Source organism: Pseudoliparis swirei, chromosome 20, assembly GCF_029220125.1.
Source record: "Pseudoliparis swirei isolate HS2019 ecotype Mariana Trench chromosome 20, NWPU_hadal_v1, whole genome shotgun sequence".
NCBI lineage: Eukaryota > Metazoa > Chordata > Actinopteri > Perciformes > Liparidae > Pseudoliparis > Pseudoliparis swirei.
Genome location: NC_079407.1, coordinates 12,964,590 through 12,981,565, shown reverse-complemented (window position 1 = coordinate 12,981,565; position 16,976 = coordinate 12,964,590). Strand labels below are relative to the sequence as shown.

At 45.9% G+C, this 16,976-nt stretch overlaps 1 protein-coding gene across 5 annotated transcripts in view; it reads left to right on the top strand.

Moving 5' to 3' along the window:
- ryr1b (ryanodine receptor 1b (skeletal)) overlaps positions 1–16,976 on the top strand; it is a 74,063-nt gene that overhangs the window by 31,725 nt on the left and 25,362 nt on the right. For 3 of the 5 annotated variants that reach the window (XM_056440360.1, XM_056440357.1, XM_056440362.1), the window contains 43 exons: positions 158–293; positions 495–655; positions 1,215–1,377; positions 1,511–1,597; positions 1,708–1,934; positions 2,132–2,576; positions 2,663–3,226; positions 3,363–3,563; positions 3,881–3,992; positions 4,102–4,248; positions 4,382–4,655; positions 4,856–4,973; positions 5,101–5,233; positions 5,487–5,581; positions 5,691–5,826; positions 5,908–6,091; positions 6,346–6,457; positions 6,562–6,682; positions 6,772–6,947; positions 7,044–7,264; positions 7,606–7,696; positions 8,004–8,144; positions 8,243–8,403; positions 8,682–8,760; positions 8,874–8,963; positions 9,036–9,176; positions 9,655–9,732; positions 9,834–9,909; positions 9,998–10,121; positions 10,736–10,851; positions 10,950–11,017; positions 11,103–11,224; positions 11,471–11,520; positions 13,241–13,301; positions 13,385–13,511; positions 13,599–13,707; positions 13,811–13,892; positions 14,140–14,270; positions 14,382–14,702; positions 14,825–15,062; positions 15,385–15,472; positions 15,680–15,772; positions 16,141–16,155. In XM_056440360.1, coding sequence (XP_056296335.1) covers positions 158–293; positions 495–655; positions 1,215–1,377; positions 1,511–1,597; positions 1,708–1,934; positions 2,132–2,576; positions 2,663–3,226; positions 3,363–3,563; positions 3,881–3,992; positions 4,102–4,248; positions 4,382–4,655; positions 4,856–4,973; positions 5,101–5,233; positions 5,487–5,581; positions 5,691–5,826; positions 5,908–6,091; positions 6,346–6,457; positions 6,562–6,682; positions 6,772–6,947; positions 7,044–7,264; positions 7,606–7,696; positions 8,004–8,144; positions 8,243–8,403; positions 8,682–8,760; positions 8,874–8,963; positions 9,036–9,176; positions 9,655–9,732; positions 9,834–9,909; positions 9,998–10,121; positions 10,736–10,851; positions 10,950–11,017; positions 11,103–11,224; positions 11,471–11,520; positions 13,241–13,301; positions 13,385–13,511; positions 13,599–13,707; positions 13,811–13,892; positions 14,140–14,270; positions 14,382–14,702; positions 14,825–15,062; positions 15,385–15,472; positions 15,680–15,772; positions 16,141–16,155 — 6,415 coding nt within the window. The remainder of the gene's footprint in view (positions 1–157; positions 294–494; positions 656–1,214; positions 1,378–1,510; positions 1,598–1,707; positions 1,935–2,131; positions 2,577–2,662; positions 3,227–3,362; positions 3,564–3,880; positions 3,993–4,101; positions 4,249–4,381; positions 4,656–4,855; positions 4,974–5,100; positions 5,234–5,486; positions 5,582–5,690; positions 5,827–5,907; positions 6,092–6,345; positions 6,458–6,561; positions 6,683–6,771; positions 6,948–7,043; positions 7,265–7,605; positions 7,697–8,003; positions 8,145–8,242; positions 8,404–8,681; positions 8,761–8,873; positions 8,964–9,035; positions 9,177–9,654; positions 9,733–9,833; positions 9,910–9,997; positions 10,122–10,735; positions 10,852–10,949; positions 11,018–11,102; positions 11,225–11,470; positions 11,521–13,240; positions 13,302–13,384; positions 13,512–13,598; positions 13,708–13,810; positions 13,893–14,139; positions 14,271–14,381; positions 14,703–14,824; positions 15,063–15,384; positions 15,473–15,679; positions 15,773–16,140; positions 16,156–16,976) is intronic. The other 2 variants (XM_056440361.1, XM_056440359.1) reach the window with 1 other exon arrangement.

The window sequence follows — 16,976 nt, the reverse complement described above, 5'->3', positions numbered from 1 at the left end:
ACAAAATTGAAAATGTCAAATTGTTCCTCTTTTGTCCCTTTGTTTTCGCTTTGCTTGTGATACTTGCAGTTCGCTGATGTTGCATGATGTGGTCTCAGAGCAGTTCAACAGGCAATATCACATTCCTGTAATGTGCAAAATCCTCTTTGGACATTAGATTCTTCGCCAAGGCCAAGAAGGTTGCCATGACGCCTCTTGCCCCTCCTCCTGCTCCTCCGATGGTGCCACGTTTGGTGGAGGATGTGGTCCCTGACGACAGAGATGACCCTGAGTTCGTCCTGAACAACACCACTGTGAGCCTACTGCTAATTCATGATTTAAGGCACATGTTAAAATTGTTCCTCCAGTTGTGTGCAATGTGCCAGAGTAAGGCCTGCTCATTGGGAGTTAATTGTATATTATGTTCCATCATACTATTTAAAGTCATCTTAGCATCTCTAGACAATCTAATATTACTGCTCCTAATTGTCTCACTCACTATTTTTTACTTTCAGTATTACTACTCGGTGAGGATCTTTGCTGGGCAGGAGCCGTCCGGTGTTTGGGTTGGCTGGGTCACTCCTGACTACCATCAGTATGATCCGACCTTTGACCTCTCCAAAGTGCGCAGTGTCACCGTTACTGTTGGAGATGACAAAGGCAACATCCATGACAGGTGAATCTTTCCCTCATTGTAACGGTATTCTATGAACAAGAGCTGTGACAGTTCTGGAAAGTTTGTCTCCTGGAGCTGCCGCGCGCTCTTTTCTATTCGAACAAGTTATTTATAACTGCTGATTTCAAATGTTGGATTGTATAGACCCAGTAGTAGAGGGGAAAGTATGCCCCCTATTTGTTTGGCGCATGTGTCAAGATTGTACACACATTGCACCCTTTTTAATGTCTCTGTGTAATTCCAGTCCATCGTGTGTGTGTGTGTTTGTGTACAAGAAAGAGAATAATAAATGGTCTTTCTGTGAATAAAGAAAAATCTGTTAATTAAATACAGGTTAAGAGAGAGAAATAGCTACCTGCTAAGGTTCAAAAAGGGAAGTTATAAGCTTTTATTTATTCTTTCTGTCCTCAAACTGAGAGGCTCCTCATTTAGCTGCATGCTGCTGTTTTGTTATTGTCTATGTGTATTGTTTGTCTATCTTTATTTGTTCTGTATAATGTGTCAACTGCCATATAAAATCAAACAAGATGAGTTTTAACGTTGTGTTATTTCTCTGCAGTATGAAGCACAGTAACTGTTACATGGTGTGGGGCGGGGACCTGGTCAGCAATCAGCAGACCCGCTTCAGCCAGGAGGACATGGTGATTGGCTGCTTGGTCGACCTGGCAACAGGCCTTATGACTTTTACAGCCAACGGAAAAGAGATTAACGCCTTCTACCAGGTAAGGAAAGGCTGCACAATATTGTGTGTGTGTGGTTTATTTGTATCTGTGTTTTCTCAGTCTCCCCATTCAAATGAGTTGGATGAGTTACTTTACACTGTGGATCTGTAAAACCAGAGATGTTTTGTTTCAGGTGGAGCCCAACACCAAGCTGTTCCCTGCCGTCTTCATTCAGCCCTCCAATCAGAACCTGGTGCAGCTGGAGTTGGGCAAACTCAAGGTACAAAGCTCCTTTCGCTTTTTCCCTCTTACGATCCAGCTCTAACGTTTTTTTTAATGTCTATGATCATCAATACCTTGGAACCATCTTGCTCTACCTCCCCCTCTCAGAACATCATGCCCATCTCGGCCGCAATGTTCCACAGCGAGCGCAACAACCCGGTCCCCCAGTGCCCTCCCAGGCTGGATGTCCAGATGCTGACCCCGGTTATCTGGAGTCGTATGCCCAATCACTTCCTCAACCCGGAGGTGGGCAAAGTGAGCGAGAGGTTGGGCTGGATGGTGGAGTGCACTGAGCCTCTCATCATGATGGCTTTGCACATCCCAGAGGAGAACAGGTCAGAGACAGTAGAACCAGCAGCGAGTTAGTTATGAGGGGGAATTAGCAGATTAGCAGCAGGTTATCAAACTGCACTTTGGAAGGGATGTGGGAGTAGCCTCTGATTTGATCACCATAGTCCTGTCAGATTTACTTTCAGTTCAGGATTTTGATAATGATCAGTTTTGATCCCTGAGTCCGTCTTTTGTCTCTCAGGTGTATTGACATCCTGGAGCTGTCGGAGCGTCAGGATTTGATGAAGTTCCACTACCACACCCTCATGCTCTACTGCGCCGTGTGTGCTCTCGGCAACAACCGGGTGGCCCACGCCCTGTGCAGCCACGTGGATGAGTCCCAGCTTTTCTACTCCACCGAGAACACGTACCTGCCCGGTCCTCTCCGCAGCGGCTACTACGATCTGCTCATCAGCATTCACCTGGAGTCTGCCAAGCGGGCACGGCTGGGCACCAACAGGGAGTTTATCGTCCCCATGTCTGCGGAGACGCTCAGCATCCACCTCTACCCCGATGCAAAGAAGGCCCACTCTCTCCCCGGCGTTGGCCTAACCACCTGCTTGCGGCCCAAGCTGCATTTCTCCTCCATCAACTTTGTTGGCACTGACGCTAACTTGTACACCATGAGTCCCGTTTTCCCCTTGCAGGTAAGAGACGAGAGACAGGTTGAAACATTTAATGAAACTTTAGTTGCATTTTTTAATTTTTTAATTTGGTTCTCATTCCCCCTCAGGAGCTGAAGACCAGGGCGATTAGCATGTTAACAGAGGCTGTGCTGGATGGGAGCCAGGCCATGAGGGATCCAGTAGGAGGCAGCGTGGAGTTCCACTTTGTCCCAATCCTGAAGCTGATCAGTACACTACTCATGATGGGCATCTTCAACGATGAGGACACGAAGCACATCCTCAAGATGATCGATCCACATGTTTTCAGTGGAAAGAAGGAGGAGAAGGAGGAGAAGGAGAAAGCTGAGGAAGTTGGAGCTGCTGAGAAAGCAAAGGAGGGAGAGGAAAGGAAGGAGAAAGTTGAGAAAGATCTTGAGGACGAAGGGGTCGGTGATGAGGAAGAGGAGATTAAAGATTTGGGAGGAGAGCATAAGGCGGAAGATGCTGAGTTTAAGGAGGAGGGAGAGGTGGAGGAGAAGGAGGAGGGAGAGGCCAAAGGAGTAAAGGTGGATGGAGAGAAGGCAAAGGAGGAGAAGGAGGCCGAGGCAGTGGAGGTAGAAGTGAAAGATGAAGAGGAGGGTCTGGAGGAGGGATTGCTTCAGATGAAGCTACCAGAGTCTGTCAAACTGCAGGTCATTATATTTTATATCCAAACACTGCCATTCATCTGTATGCATCTGCACAGTATTCATATCCTTACAATATCTGTTAAATGTGTACGTATTCTACATCTTAAACTCTTCCTCCTTCCTCCTCTACCTCTCTCAGATGTGCACACTGCTGCAGTACTTCTGCGACTGCGAGCTGCGACACAGAGTGGAGGGCATCGTGGCCTATTCCGACCAGTTTGTCAACGCTATTCAGAAGAACCAACGCGTACGCTACAACCTGTTAATGAGAGCCTTCACCATGTCGGCTGCTGAGACCGCACGCAAGACCCGCGAGTTCCGGTCCCCACCACATGACCAGGTACTGACGGACCAGGGTGACCAATTGTGAGCCATGGGGTTTGAATTTATGTTGGATTTCCAAGTGGAGTTTTACTTTTGACAGCTTATTTCTAAGGAGATGGGCTTGTATAAAATAATGTTGTTTGAGGCTTTGTTTTTTAGGCATATTATCATATGGGTTCATTCTGTGACATGTAGGATGGAGGACAACAGAACAAATACGTTCTGATCCAAACCCCCCAAAAATATCTGGGATTGTTTGAAACGCAATGCCTCGTTCAAAACTAGAAGAAACAAACTCTGCGATGGGGTTATCTGACTGTGATCCTCCTCAAGGTCGTCTTTCTGACCAAATTCAAGCACAGTCCAGATGATGAGAACAGTCCAGTGCCCGAGGAGGTGCGGGACACTCTGGTAGAGTTTCACAATGACCTCCTGCTTCACTGCGGTGAGAAGTCCTTTAAAGATTCTGTGTGTTTATTTTACACTCCAAGTGTGGATGACTTTTCATGTTCACGTGTTTGTCTCTAAATATTCACTTCCCATTTCACTCACAGGTATACATATCGAGGTGGAGGCGAAGGAGGAGGAGGTGGACACCTCGCTGAGGGGCAGACTCATCAGTCTAGCCGAAAAGATCAAGAGCTTGCGCAAGAAGAAGGAGGAGGAGGAGAAGCCAGAGGTCGAGGAGGAAGTAAAGCCCAGTAAGAGGAGCAGCCAAATGATATTCAAACTTCCAAACAAATAGCAAATTCATTCTTGAAGAATCCATTCAAATCTAAACACAAGATATTACATAATAGACACACTGTACCTCTTTGTGTCCCCTTCAACAAGGCAGCCTTCAGGAGCTGATCTCCCACACCATGATCCACTGGGCCCAGGAGGCGTTCATTCAGAACCCTGAGCTGGTGCGCTTGATGTTCAGCCTGCTCCACCGGCAGTACGACGGCCTCGGCGAGCTGATCCGAGCGTTGCCCAAAGCCTACGCCATCAACGCCGTGTCCGTCCAGGACAGCATGGACCTCCTCGAGTGCTTGGGACAGATCCGTTCGCTGCTCATCGTCCAGATGGGCCCAGAGGAGGAGCGGCTCATGATCCAGAGCATTGGGTCAGTTTGTGTTCATGCATCCGCTGTTGTGATAAAGATGGCACATGTGCCTTGCAACAAAAAAAGATGTAATCCCACAATGCAAAATGGGAAAGAGAAGGTAACCTCTCAATAACAAATGAGGACTGGTTGGATGTGTGGATTTGTTCCCAATGTTTTATCAGAATTTAACAGGAACTTATTTTTTAAAATTATTTTAGGAACATTATGAACAACAAGGTGTTCTACCAACACCCCAATCTGATGAGAGCTCTTGGTATGCACGAGACTGTCATGGAAGTGATGGTCAATGTGCTGGGCGGAGGAGGAGACTCCAAGGTAACTGCTGCTTTTCAGTCTTAGTTTGTCTTATTTTTAGTCAAAACGGTTTAAGTGTTCTTTTGGACACTTGAATCAATTACAGCCCGTAGTAAACAGAGCATATCTTGTCACTCTTTCCCTCCAGGAGATTCGATTCCCCCAAATGGTGACCAACTGCTGCCGTTTCCTTTGCTATTTCTGTCGCATCAGCCGACAGAACCAGCGCTCCATGTTTGACCATCTGAGCTACCTGCTGCAGAACAGCGGCATTGGCTTGGGTCAGTATCTGCTAACGATAACTCTGTTACACTCTGCCGTCCATGAAATAACTTTCTTCCAGATCTAATATAGAAATGCTGATTTATTTGTGTGTGGAATGTTTGAAAACTGTGTTAGAAAAATGGAAAGATGAGACTAAAATGTGATGATAATTAGAGGCCCTGTGAAATGTTTTAGTAAACCTATAGAATAATATAGAATTACTGGCCTATAAAATGAACAAATGCAGACTTCTTTATCTCGTATTTGTAGGCATGCGGGGGTCCACACCTCTGGATGTGGCTGCGGCTTCTTGCATTGACAACAATGAGCTGGCCTTGGCTCTCCAAGAGCAGGACCTGGAAATGGTATGAGAAAATAAAAAAAGGTGATGACAAGGAAACGCATGAGAGGGTTCGGTGGCCTTGTTAGCTTATAGTCTCTCTTGGTGTCTCCTCACAATGTGTGGTGATGCAGGTGGTGATGTACCTGGCGGGCTGCGGTCTCCAGATGTGTCCAATGCTCCTCTCTAAGGGCTACCCTGACATCGGCTGGAACCCCTGTGGAGGAGAGAAATACCTCGACTTCCTCCGCTTTGCTGTCTTTGTTAACGGTCAGCCGCTTCCCATGCGCTGATTACATCTGTTGTTTCGAGTTGACCGTAACCGTCACTGACATCCGTACCCTCTCACAGGGGAGAGCGTGGAAGAGAACGCCAACGTGGTGGTGCGTCTGCTCATCCGGCGGCCCGAGTGCTTCGGCCCGGCCCTGAGAGGAGAGGGCGGGAATGGTCTGCTGGCTGCCATGGAGGAGGCCATCAAGATCTCAGAGGATCCAGCGAGGGATGGACCCACGGTCAAGAAAGACAGGCGCTTCATGTAAGTGTTGCCGCCAGGCATGCCAAGAGAACATCTTTGACTCTTTAAAACGGTGGCGCAGCGGAGTAAAGTAACCGGTTAGTCACCGGTTAATTGGTGTCGGGCTAAGAAAAGAAAAAGCTAAATTAACCAAACATCTTGGGGCTGTAGATGTGATACAGGCGGCACCGTTTGACTCAACAAATAACAATTTAGACAAATGACTGAATGGACATTATTATGAAGCTACACTAACATGTTCTCTTGATTGGCAGGTTCGGAGGTGAGGAACAGCACGAGGAGAACCGTATACATCTGGGAAATGCAATCATGTCCTTCTACTCAGCCCTCATCGATCTGCTGGGTCGCTGCGCCCCTGAGATGCACGTGAGTAGAGCGGTGTTTCACACAATAGTTTTTTTCCCCTTGAGCCTCCAGGTGCTTTGGCCGGTTGGTCTCACACAGTGTGTCGCAAATGTTCATGTCGACAGCTGATCCAAGCAGGCAAGGGTGAAGCTCTCAGGATCAGGGCCATCCTGAGGTCTCTGGTTCCCATAGAGGATCTGGTGGGAGTCATCAGCCTGTCCGTCCAGATTCCTGCATACGGGAAAGGTGAGACACTAAGTCGGAATCAAGTATGGATGCGCTGTGCAAGTGTGCAATATTTAGGTACATTTGCATCTGATTTCTTCCGTCCATAGCCACAGATGGGCAGATCCTTGAGCCGAAGATGTCCGCCAGTTTTTTGCCAGACCACAAGGCCTCCATGGTGCTGTTCCTCGACAGAGTGTACTGCATCGACAACCAGGACTTCTTGCTTCATGTGCTCGAGGTCGGCTTCCTGCCTGACATGAGAGCTGCAGCCTCTCTGGACACGGTGACTAGCAAACGACACGTTAGCTACTCCTCCATCCGTCTACAAAGTATTACACTGGGTACAAATCTTTTTTTTGCTCTCCCTCTGTGATTTTAGGGGTCATTCAGTACAACTGAAATGGCTCTGGCGCTGAACCGCTACCTCTGTTCGGCTGTGCTGCCTCTGCTCACCAAGTGTGCCCCGTTGTTTGCTGGGACGGAGCACCGGGCCATCATGATCGACTCCATGCTCCACACCATCTACCGCCTGTCCCGCGGCCGAGCCCTCACCAAGGCTCAGAGGGACGTCATCGAGGAGTGCCTCATGTCGCTCTGCAAGTCAGTCCCAATCCCCGTCTCCCTATTTGGAAACATGTGAATGATAATTGGCATATGAATGGTTGCAATAGTTGGCGGTCGTGTAGAGAATCCTCCTAAACTTACAACTAAATAAACTTGTGCGGTATTGCAGAGAGTAAAGTACCGTGGCACCACTGGGTAGGGGTACCGCATTCCAGATAGTAGTTCAAACGTGAACGCGACTCAACTCTTTTAATAATGAAAAGATTTAATTTGCAACATATTCTCCGATAATTTAGGACCCCGAAAGAACATGAAAGAAACAGCATCCACTTCTAAACCGCTACGTTCCTCATGAAGCATGTGAATGACATTCACAGGTACCTCCGACCCTCCATGCTGCAGCATCTGCTGAGGCGGCTGGTGTTTGATGTGCCCATCCTCAACGAATATGCAAAGATGCCTCTTAAGGTTGGCCTGCCATTTCGTCCTCTTGTTCTTGATTTGTTTCCTTTTAAAACAATGGAAAACGTTATATTATTATAACTTAGATTTTATTGAAAATAAATGCAACATGTGCACACCCAATCTTTGGGTGTTTCACATACGATCAATTCAAACACAGAAATGTATGCATCACCAGCAAAGATTGCATCGCAGTGATTTATTGCATTTTCTAGTTCAGTTGTTACATACAGTAATTACCGGAGAATATCTTTTTGGGAATACCATTCATTAAATATATATTTGATATTGACCTGTAATCTCATTGTTTCAGCTGTTGACCAATCATTACGAGCGCTGCTGGAAGTACTACTGCTTGCCTAACGGATGGGGTAATTTCGGGGTGACCACAGAGGAGGAGCTACATCTGTCTCGTAAACTCTTTTGGGGAATCGTGGAATCTCTGGCGCACAAGGTGAGAGAGGAATCTCTTGGTGGCCAAGCTCTGTGATCACACAGGTTTGATGCTTGCGACATTACCACGTTACTTCTCCGCTGTCATCCGAACAACAGAAATACGACGCAGAGCTCTTCAAGATCGCCATGCCGTGCCTCTGTGCTATAGGAGGAGCCATCCCGCCCGACTATGTGGACGCCACCTACTCTCACGTGGAGAAGAAAGCCTCTGTGGATGCTGAAGGCAACTTTGACCCCAAACCAGTGGAGACCACCAAGTAAGCAGAGAAATACAACACAGGGGGAAAAGGGTTCACACAAGTCCCATTACTTCTTGTTCTTTAAAGGAATACTTCACGCACACAACAAGCATTCGTATAATTAAATACTCACTGCACATTACGAGAAGAAAATGTTTTTGTGCAATTGGACATGAGGAGGTGACTGTGAGGAAAAACCCGAACAGGGAAGTACATACGTAATCCACAGGTCACAACATGGCAATAAATAGTGGATGGTATTCATAACCTCACACTAAATATGAACTTATTCACAGCACCATCATCCCAGAGAGGCTGGATGCCTTCATTAACAAGTTTGCAGAGCACACGCATGACAGATGGGCCTTTGAGAAGGTCAGTTAAGAACAATTTAAATTACCAGATGTATATATAAGTGCCGGTGTGTCTTTTTGAAATAGTTTTGTACTTTGTCGTAATCATCTCAATTGATAAAAATATATTTTCAGATTCAGAACAACTGGACCTACGGAGAGATGTTGGATGAGAACGCAAAGTCTCACCCAATGCTGCGGCCCTACAAAACCTTCTCTGAAAAGGTAACGCTTCTTCGGTCGGGTCTGAACACAGGCACGCTGTTCATTTTTAATCCTCTTCTCTCTGTTTCTCAGGACAAGGAGATTTATCGTTGGCCCATCAAAGAGTCCACCAAAGCCATGCTGGCTTGGGAGTGGACCTTGGATAAAGCCAGGGACGGGGAGGTGGAAGTGGAGAAGAAGGCCGCCACACGCAAGATCTCCCAAACTGCTCAGGTAAAAGAGAGAGGAGTGAAACATACACCCGGTATTAGATTACGCTGTTGCTGGATTTATTGTTTGCGCTTTGAGTTCAGTAGCAGGTGGCTCTGGAGAGTCGCATCTGTTTGTGTAGCAGGTCACACGGTGGTGAGGACGTCTGTTTGGTGACACCAGGAAGCTGCTTAACACCCTGTTAGCACATACGTTGTCTAATGTTGCACCGGCTGTAAAGCTCCTGAAGAAATGTGTGACTTTATAATTCAAATTGACTTGAATGATGTGATTATGTGAAACTCAGCTGTCCCTCAAGGTCTTCACAAATCATCTGACCTGTCTGTTCACAGTACACACTTGTGAGCCATTGAAATTCAGTATTCTTAAACATTGTGCACTTGTGCATACTTCAATGAATGATAAATCAATAGGGAAATAAAGGTCTCTAAAACCTCACGTGGAGAACCACTTCTCTGTATGATGTGTTTTCTGTCTTCAGGCCACTTATGATCCCAGTCACGGCTACAACCCTCAGCCAATCGATATCGCAGGAATGACCCTGTCCAGAGAGCTGCTGGTACGTCTCTTTCCGTCACAGCACTCATAACTGGAGGCCTCATATTTTCGGTTGGCCTGTCAGGAGCCTGACTATATAACGTTGTCACCCTCACCGTGCAGTCTATGGCCGAGCAGCTGGCTGAGAACTACCATAACACCTGGGGCAGGAAGAAGAAGCTGGAGCTTCAGGCCAAAGGTCAGCGGGGGTTTCTATGACACATCCTCATCTGAAGAGTTTGATGATTGCTAGTTTGCAGTCTGAGTCCAACAATGAACTGTGTTAGGTGCTGGCACCCATCCTCTGCTCGTGCCGTATGACACCCTGACGGCCAAGGAGAAGGCCAGGGACAGGGAGAAGGCCCAGGACCTGCTCAAGTTCCTTCAGCTCAATGGATATGCTGTGACAAGGTATCAGCATATTTATTTAAGATGAGAGCACAGATGGATGGAACATATCCCACTCAAATGATAACTACTATGACTAGTTTGTATTGGTCTGTAGACCTAACAGGGTGACACATGTTGAGCTAAGTCAGCTCTTTGAGTGATCTAGCCTTCTCCATAGAAACAGAAAAGGTCTATAATCAGATGATTTTCATCACAACTTTCTTCATCATTAAGTCGAACAAGATGGACATTTTAAGTGTGTGACAAACAGATTAACATCATGACACATGGAGGAAAATTCATTCTCTCACAACTTTACACCTTTGAGTTACTTTCCAAAAATGGTTAGAAAAATGGTCACAGTGTAAACGTAGTCTTTTTTTATTTTACGTGAGAAACTACAAACAATGCTGAAATTATTTCAGAGACACACAGTAAACTAAGAAAATGGTAAAAACAAATAAACAAACAGCTACGAGACATTTTATTCTTAATATTTCACCCATTTTAGTTTGAAAGAATATGTCCGGAGGTAACTCATGTGGACAGAGATGTTGCTGCATAACAGGAACGACCCAGTTCTGTCCATGTTCCTCTCTCATATCATTACTCCTCTCTCTTCTCTCCATCTTCAGGGGACTGAAGGACATGGAGCAGGACATTTCCTCCATTGAGAAGCGTTTCGCCTACGGCTTCCTCCAGAAGCTTCTTAAATGGATGGACATCGCCCAGGAGTTCATTGCTCATCTCGGTACTTTGGTTTGCGAGACTTCCAATGTTTAAAAGCGTATCGTTTAATCAACGCGCACCTTTTGAGGGCTGACTCGATTTTATTCTGTTTTTTTACAGAGGCTGTGGTCAGCAGTGGAAGAGTGGAGAAGTCGCCACATGAACAAGAGATCAAATTCTTTGCCAAGGTCAGATGTTTAATGGCATGAAAAGTTTGCTCCTTAGGTAGTTATCTTCTGCAGTTCATATTTAATCTGGTTATATTTTTTATAGATCCTCTTGCCGCTCATCAATCAATACTTCAAGAACCACTGCCTTTACTTCCTCTCCACTCCCGCTAAAGTCTTGGGGAGTGGAGGGCTTTCCTCCAACAAGGAGAAGGAGATGATTGCAAGGTATGTCCAGCACAAGCTTTAGAACACGTCCATCAAAAGATGTTCTCTTCACCGTCTACCTTTCCTCTAGTACAGTACTGGGACTGTGTCGCTCCTCTTCTCTTCATCTCTCTCCTATTGTGCAATATCCAGTTAAAAATCCTTGAGCTCCCTTTGGCTTTTTTTGTGTCTCTTCAAACATCTTTTCAGCCCTGTTTCCCCTTACCGTTGTCCCTCCCTCTCCTCTTTTTTCTCCTCCGATCTCAGTATCTTCTGTAAATTGGCTGCTTTGGTGAGGAACAGAATTTCTCTTTTTGGTAAGGAGCCTGCATGGTGGCGTTCTGCCCGGTCACCATCTCTGTCCCTTTGTGGAATCAGTTTTTTTCTTTTCTTTTGGATTTATTTTCATTTCGCCAGATTTTTTTCATTTCCTCTTCCTTCCTCTCTTCCCATTTATATGTCATGATGTCAATCTGTACATTGTGTCCTCTCTACACTCTCATCCCCTTCTTACTGCTCACTGGATCTACTCGTCCAATGCTGCTCTGTCCTAAGCTCACCTTCTGCTTGGCTTTGATTTTTATCTTCTGCAACCAGACTCATGAAACCAAGATTCCCAACTAAAACTTTGTGAACACACAAAGGCAGAAATATGAATATGCATTATATTCTCGGATTTCTGTGATGCACATGAGCCATATTGGGTTTTATGAATCTCAATCATTGTGGAACAGAACTCACGTGCACAAGCTTAATTGCCTTTTATACGCGTAGCCAAAAATGGTTTATTACACCTGTCAATGAGAAGAACAGCAAAATAGATCAAGGTTCTCCAATTACCTGCGATTGTTAAACACGATGATGACTATTTATAGCGCAGATACCATAAATGGATCACATGTACTTGCAAACAGTCATTGTGATGATACCTCAGTCTTCATTGTTAAACACCTCGGAGATGATCAATGACTAATTCCTTGAGCTCATCTTAAAATAAACTTTACAAAATGGCTCGGAGGCCTCAGATGGACATTTCACAGAATGCTGTATACAATGCAAAGATGTTCAAACTGGAAAATAACCTACAAAATGTGACATCGTCATATATTTTGTGTCCAGCTCATCATTTCACCAACAACGAGGCACATTCTCAAGCTTCTTGTGTGCATGCATTGTTCACACATCTGGGCCCAGATGTTTACACCGTCGATCGGTCTCAAGACTTTTTTAAAGCCTCTGCTCAGATCGCGATGTTAATCGATTTATTCCCAGGCTGCATGGATATGACAAAGCTGCCTGTGCATCGTTTGATGTATTACTGAACATCATTACTCTGACTGCTCATAGAGAACAAAGGGAAATTCCAACATACAACTCACCTCTTCAATGCCAATGCAATTATGACATTAGATGGTACACTCATACATGCACACATCAGCAGTACATGCGGCATTAAAAGAGGTGAATAAAAAGGAGTCTTCCTTTGCTTTCTGTGTTTTGATGCGACTGTGGATCTTTCAGATACATTGGAGGGATCTCAGGTTTGCATGTTCAACATTTTACCTGATGTGTATCACGCAGTGTGGGACAGGTCTGGCCTTGGTCCGGACCCTTCAAAATCCTGGTCTCGAAACACTCTGGTCTTGGTCATGAATTTTCTTATTTCGGGTTGCCTCCAACACTGAGTTTAGGTTTTTAAAAGCAAATAAAATACCAGCGTGTCGCTCAGAACAGAGCAATTTGAGCATGAATGTCTGAAGTGGTAGAACAGAACAGCTTGGCTTATGTGAGGAGGCATGATGTGTTTTAGCCTCACTCTCCATCTCCACCACCATGCGTCTCTGATAGTCACTCACTCTAATCTAATCGGTTTTATAGTTGCGTGTTTAAGTTGTCTCAGTTATGTTATGTACAGTATTTGTGATGTTTACAAATGAATGTTCTACTGCAACTGTTTGTGTTTTCTGTTTTTAGTGGAGTGCTTAACTCTATAGATAAATGATTAGAGACGACCTGCCTCTGCTCTGTTGTTTTCAGGAACGGATGCAGGCGCAGTCGTGAACTGTTTGCACATCCTCTCACGCTCGCTGGATGCCAGGTAACTCATGATCTATTCATACCGTAACCCCAGGAGGAAACCGACCAACCATCGGAGATGAACGTTGTGTCTTCCTTTTCAAGGACTGTTATGAAATCGGGCCCTGAGATTGTGAAGGCCGTCCTGCGCCAGTTCTTTGAGAGTGCTGCCGATGACATTGAGAAGATGGTCGAGAATCTGAAACTGGGCAAAGTGTCCAGTCGGAACCAGGTGAGAGACGGCACCAAACTGCTTAGCTTTTCACAAGTTCATCTTCCCTTTGAGCTGATATCTGTCCTTCCGTCTGTGTTCCCGTAGGTTAAGGGTGTGTCCCAGAACATCAGCTACACCACCAATGCCCTGCTGCCAGTCCTCACATCACTGTTCGACCACATCGCCCAGCACCAGTTTGGGGATGACGTCATGTGTGAGTGAAACGCTCCTCTCTAATTGAATTAAGGGGTCTCTGCTCGCCCTGGCGACACAAAGGGCCGACTCATAGCTAATGCCTCTCTTCTCCCCATCCTCAGTGGACGACCTGCAAATATCCTGCTACCGTTTGATGTGCAGTATCTACTCTCTGGGCACAGTGAAGACTCCACATGTGGATAAGTGAGTGGAGACCTCTGGATCTAAGAAAGTGCCTTTAACGATTTGCTTTTATGTGGGATTTGATTGTCGAGTTAATATAATTCATTATTATTCATGATGGGCATCTTATAATAATTTAAATATATTTAAAATCCAACACCTTCAATCCTTAAACCCTATAAGAACATTACCCAGGGAAGAAAAGTGTACTCTCAAAGCTTGGATTTGATATTTCATAAAGATGTTGTGTTATTTGTCTCTTCTGCAGACAGCGGCCAGCTCTTGGCGAGTGTCTGGCCCACTTAGCAGCAGCTATGCCGGTGGCCTTCCTTGAGCCATCGCTGAATGAGTTCAACATGTTTTCTGTATATACCACCAAGACTCCCAGAGAGAGAACCAGTGAGTTTTGTTGCCTTGTTTTCCTCCCCAGCACAACATTGTCCGAGAATTAGTTGATAATAAATTGTTTCCCTAACATTTACTTGGCCCGTCTTCTCTCTCCCTCTTCAGTTCTGGGTCTTCCCAACCAAGTGGAGGAGCTATGCACGGACATCCCAGAGCTGGAGGTCCTGATGAAGGAGATCCACAACCTGGCTGAGTCCGGGGCTCGCTACAAAGAAATGCCCCACGTGATTGAGATCACCTTGCCCATGTTGTGCAACTACCTCCCCCGCTGGTGGGAGAGGGGCCTGGAGAACTTCCCTGAAATGGAGGACCAGCTGTGCACATCCGTCACCTCCGAGCAGCTGAACCAGCTGCTGGGGAGCATCATGAAGATTGTGGTTAACAACCTGGGCATAGACGAGGCCTCCTGGATGAAGAGGTTGGCAGGTCAGTGGGCGGAAGATTCACAATGTTATACGAGACGTCTTCTTTTCCACATTTTGTACATCTCATATTTGGAGGAGACTATGCTGACTCTTCCTGCTGTTTCCTGTGTGCCCCTTGTCCAGTGTTCGCCCAGCCCATTGTCAGCCGGGCGAAACCGGAGATGCTTAAATCCCACTTCATCCCCACCATGGAAAAGCTGAAGAAGCGCACAGGCAAGGTGGTGGCGGAGGAGGATCAGCTGCGCATGGAGGGCAAGATAGAGGACAACGAAAACGGGACCATCAGGGACGAGTTCGCTGTGCTGTGTCGGGACCTGTATGCTCTCTACCCCTTGGTCATCCGCTACGTGGACAATAACAGGTACCTGAACTCATGAGGACACGATGTGATATGCAAAAGGCATTATTGATGTATAGTGTAAGTATAACAGTTTACACTTCAACAACATTTGAAAATAAATGATTCTGTCGTAAGCTCTTTGCTCACTATGAGCGGTTTCCAGTGTAATTGCCCTTCTATCTGTCAAAAGGATAAATAAGGTATTTCACTCATTTTAAAATGTTGTCTAAACCAGTTTGGGCCGTTTCAAATAAGTCCTGACCCTTTCCCAGCTCTTGACTAGGACTTGCAGACTTTAATTCAAGTGCTTGAGTTCATCCATTGCGGTCGGTCTTGTCTGCAGAGCAAGGTGGTTGACCTGTCCAGACCCAGATGCAGAGGAGCTTTTCAGGCTGGTGGGAGAGGTCTTCATTTTCTGGTCCAAATCTCACGTGAGTCTCTGTTTTCTGAGCTTTTTTTCCCTTCTATTTTGTGACTTGTGGTGTCGTTGGGCCTATTTTAGGGGGGCTACTCGCGCAAACATACCCAAGAGTGCCGCTTCCCTTGGGGCTTAGCCCCCCTTCCTTTCTTTGAATCCTACAAACGCCCCTGGTCTATCCTTTCCCATCCACCACCTTTCTGTGTGTTTTTTATTCCAGAACTTTAAGAGGGAGGAGCAGAACTTTGTGGTGATGAATGAGATCAACAACATGTCCTTCCTGACTGCCGACAGTAAGAGCAAGATGAGCATGGTGAGAGCGGACAAGCAGACGATTGGCCAAGAAGAACGTAGCCTTTTCATTCACTTACTCCATATCTTGTAACACATGAAGAAACTACACTCTAATTCATATTCCATTAACACCACCCATTCCAAGCCGGTAAGACTTTAAATGAAACCCCTCTCAGCTGTTATTTGCTTTCTTTCCTTGGATAGGAATGTCAGGTAATCGATAATCATTTTGTAGAATTGTTAGAGTACTCGGACATTACATAACTAATGACTTCCTTTTCCAGGACCATGTAAGTGGCAGTATACAGTGTTAAGGCAGTAGCAGGAGTGTCGCTAACTGTGTTTTCTCCTTATATCCTGTGTCGGGGTTGGACGCTGGGCCTCTAGGCCGGAGATGGAGAGGTTAGACTGTGTTTGTGCACGAGCGCTGTGCTGATCGCATGGCACCCTGAGTTTTGGGAGGCATTTCATCAAGCTCTCCCATGGACCTCCCCTTAAAACTCAGACCCCAATATTCACACACATACAAGCAAACAGGATTATAAACACGATCAGGAAAGAACTCACAACAATATCAAGTACTAGCAGTGTTCCTCTAATGCATATCAACGGGTGAGATAATACTGTGTAAACGGAGATGTAGTTGAAACTGCTTCTTTCATCAATGTTTCCTGTGAGTAGGACATGTTTGAGTGATACTGAGCGTGACTAGGCATGTGTTAGCCCCACAAGCGCGTGTTTTTATATTTGTGTATATGTGTGAGTAAGGGGTCTGGAGCGGCTTGATGAAAGCTCTTTGCCGTAGATCGTAGTGGCCGGAGAGGTTTCATGGCGCTCGGTTGAGCAGCTGCGTACCTTTTGTTTTTTCGGAGCGTGCACTCCTGCAGCTGAGCGCCATCACCCCCTATCTGTCTTTTGAGTAATAAACAGTTTGCCTTCAGATCGTTCCTGTTGGATACAGTTGTGGAGCCCGCGCTACTGTGCCATCTGTGATGTTGCGATCTTGTTATTGACGCTTGGATTTCTTTCAGCATTCTGTGGTAAAGATTCCCGCGATGGGGGACTCTTCTCTTTTAAGAATTATCATCGGCTTCATCTTCACTACCTGTTGACACCAACAACATAAAAACCTACCATCCCTCACTCTCACCATTCTATTAGCTTAAACCCATTTACTAACTGGACTCGTCCCACCATATTGAATTCATTGACCCTGGTAAATT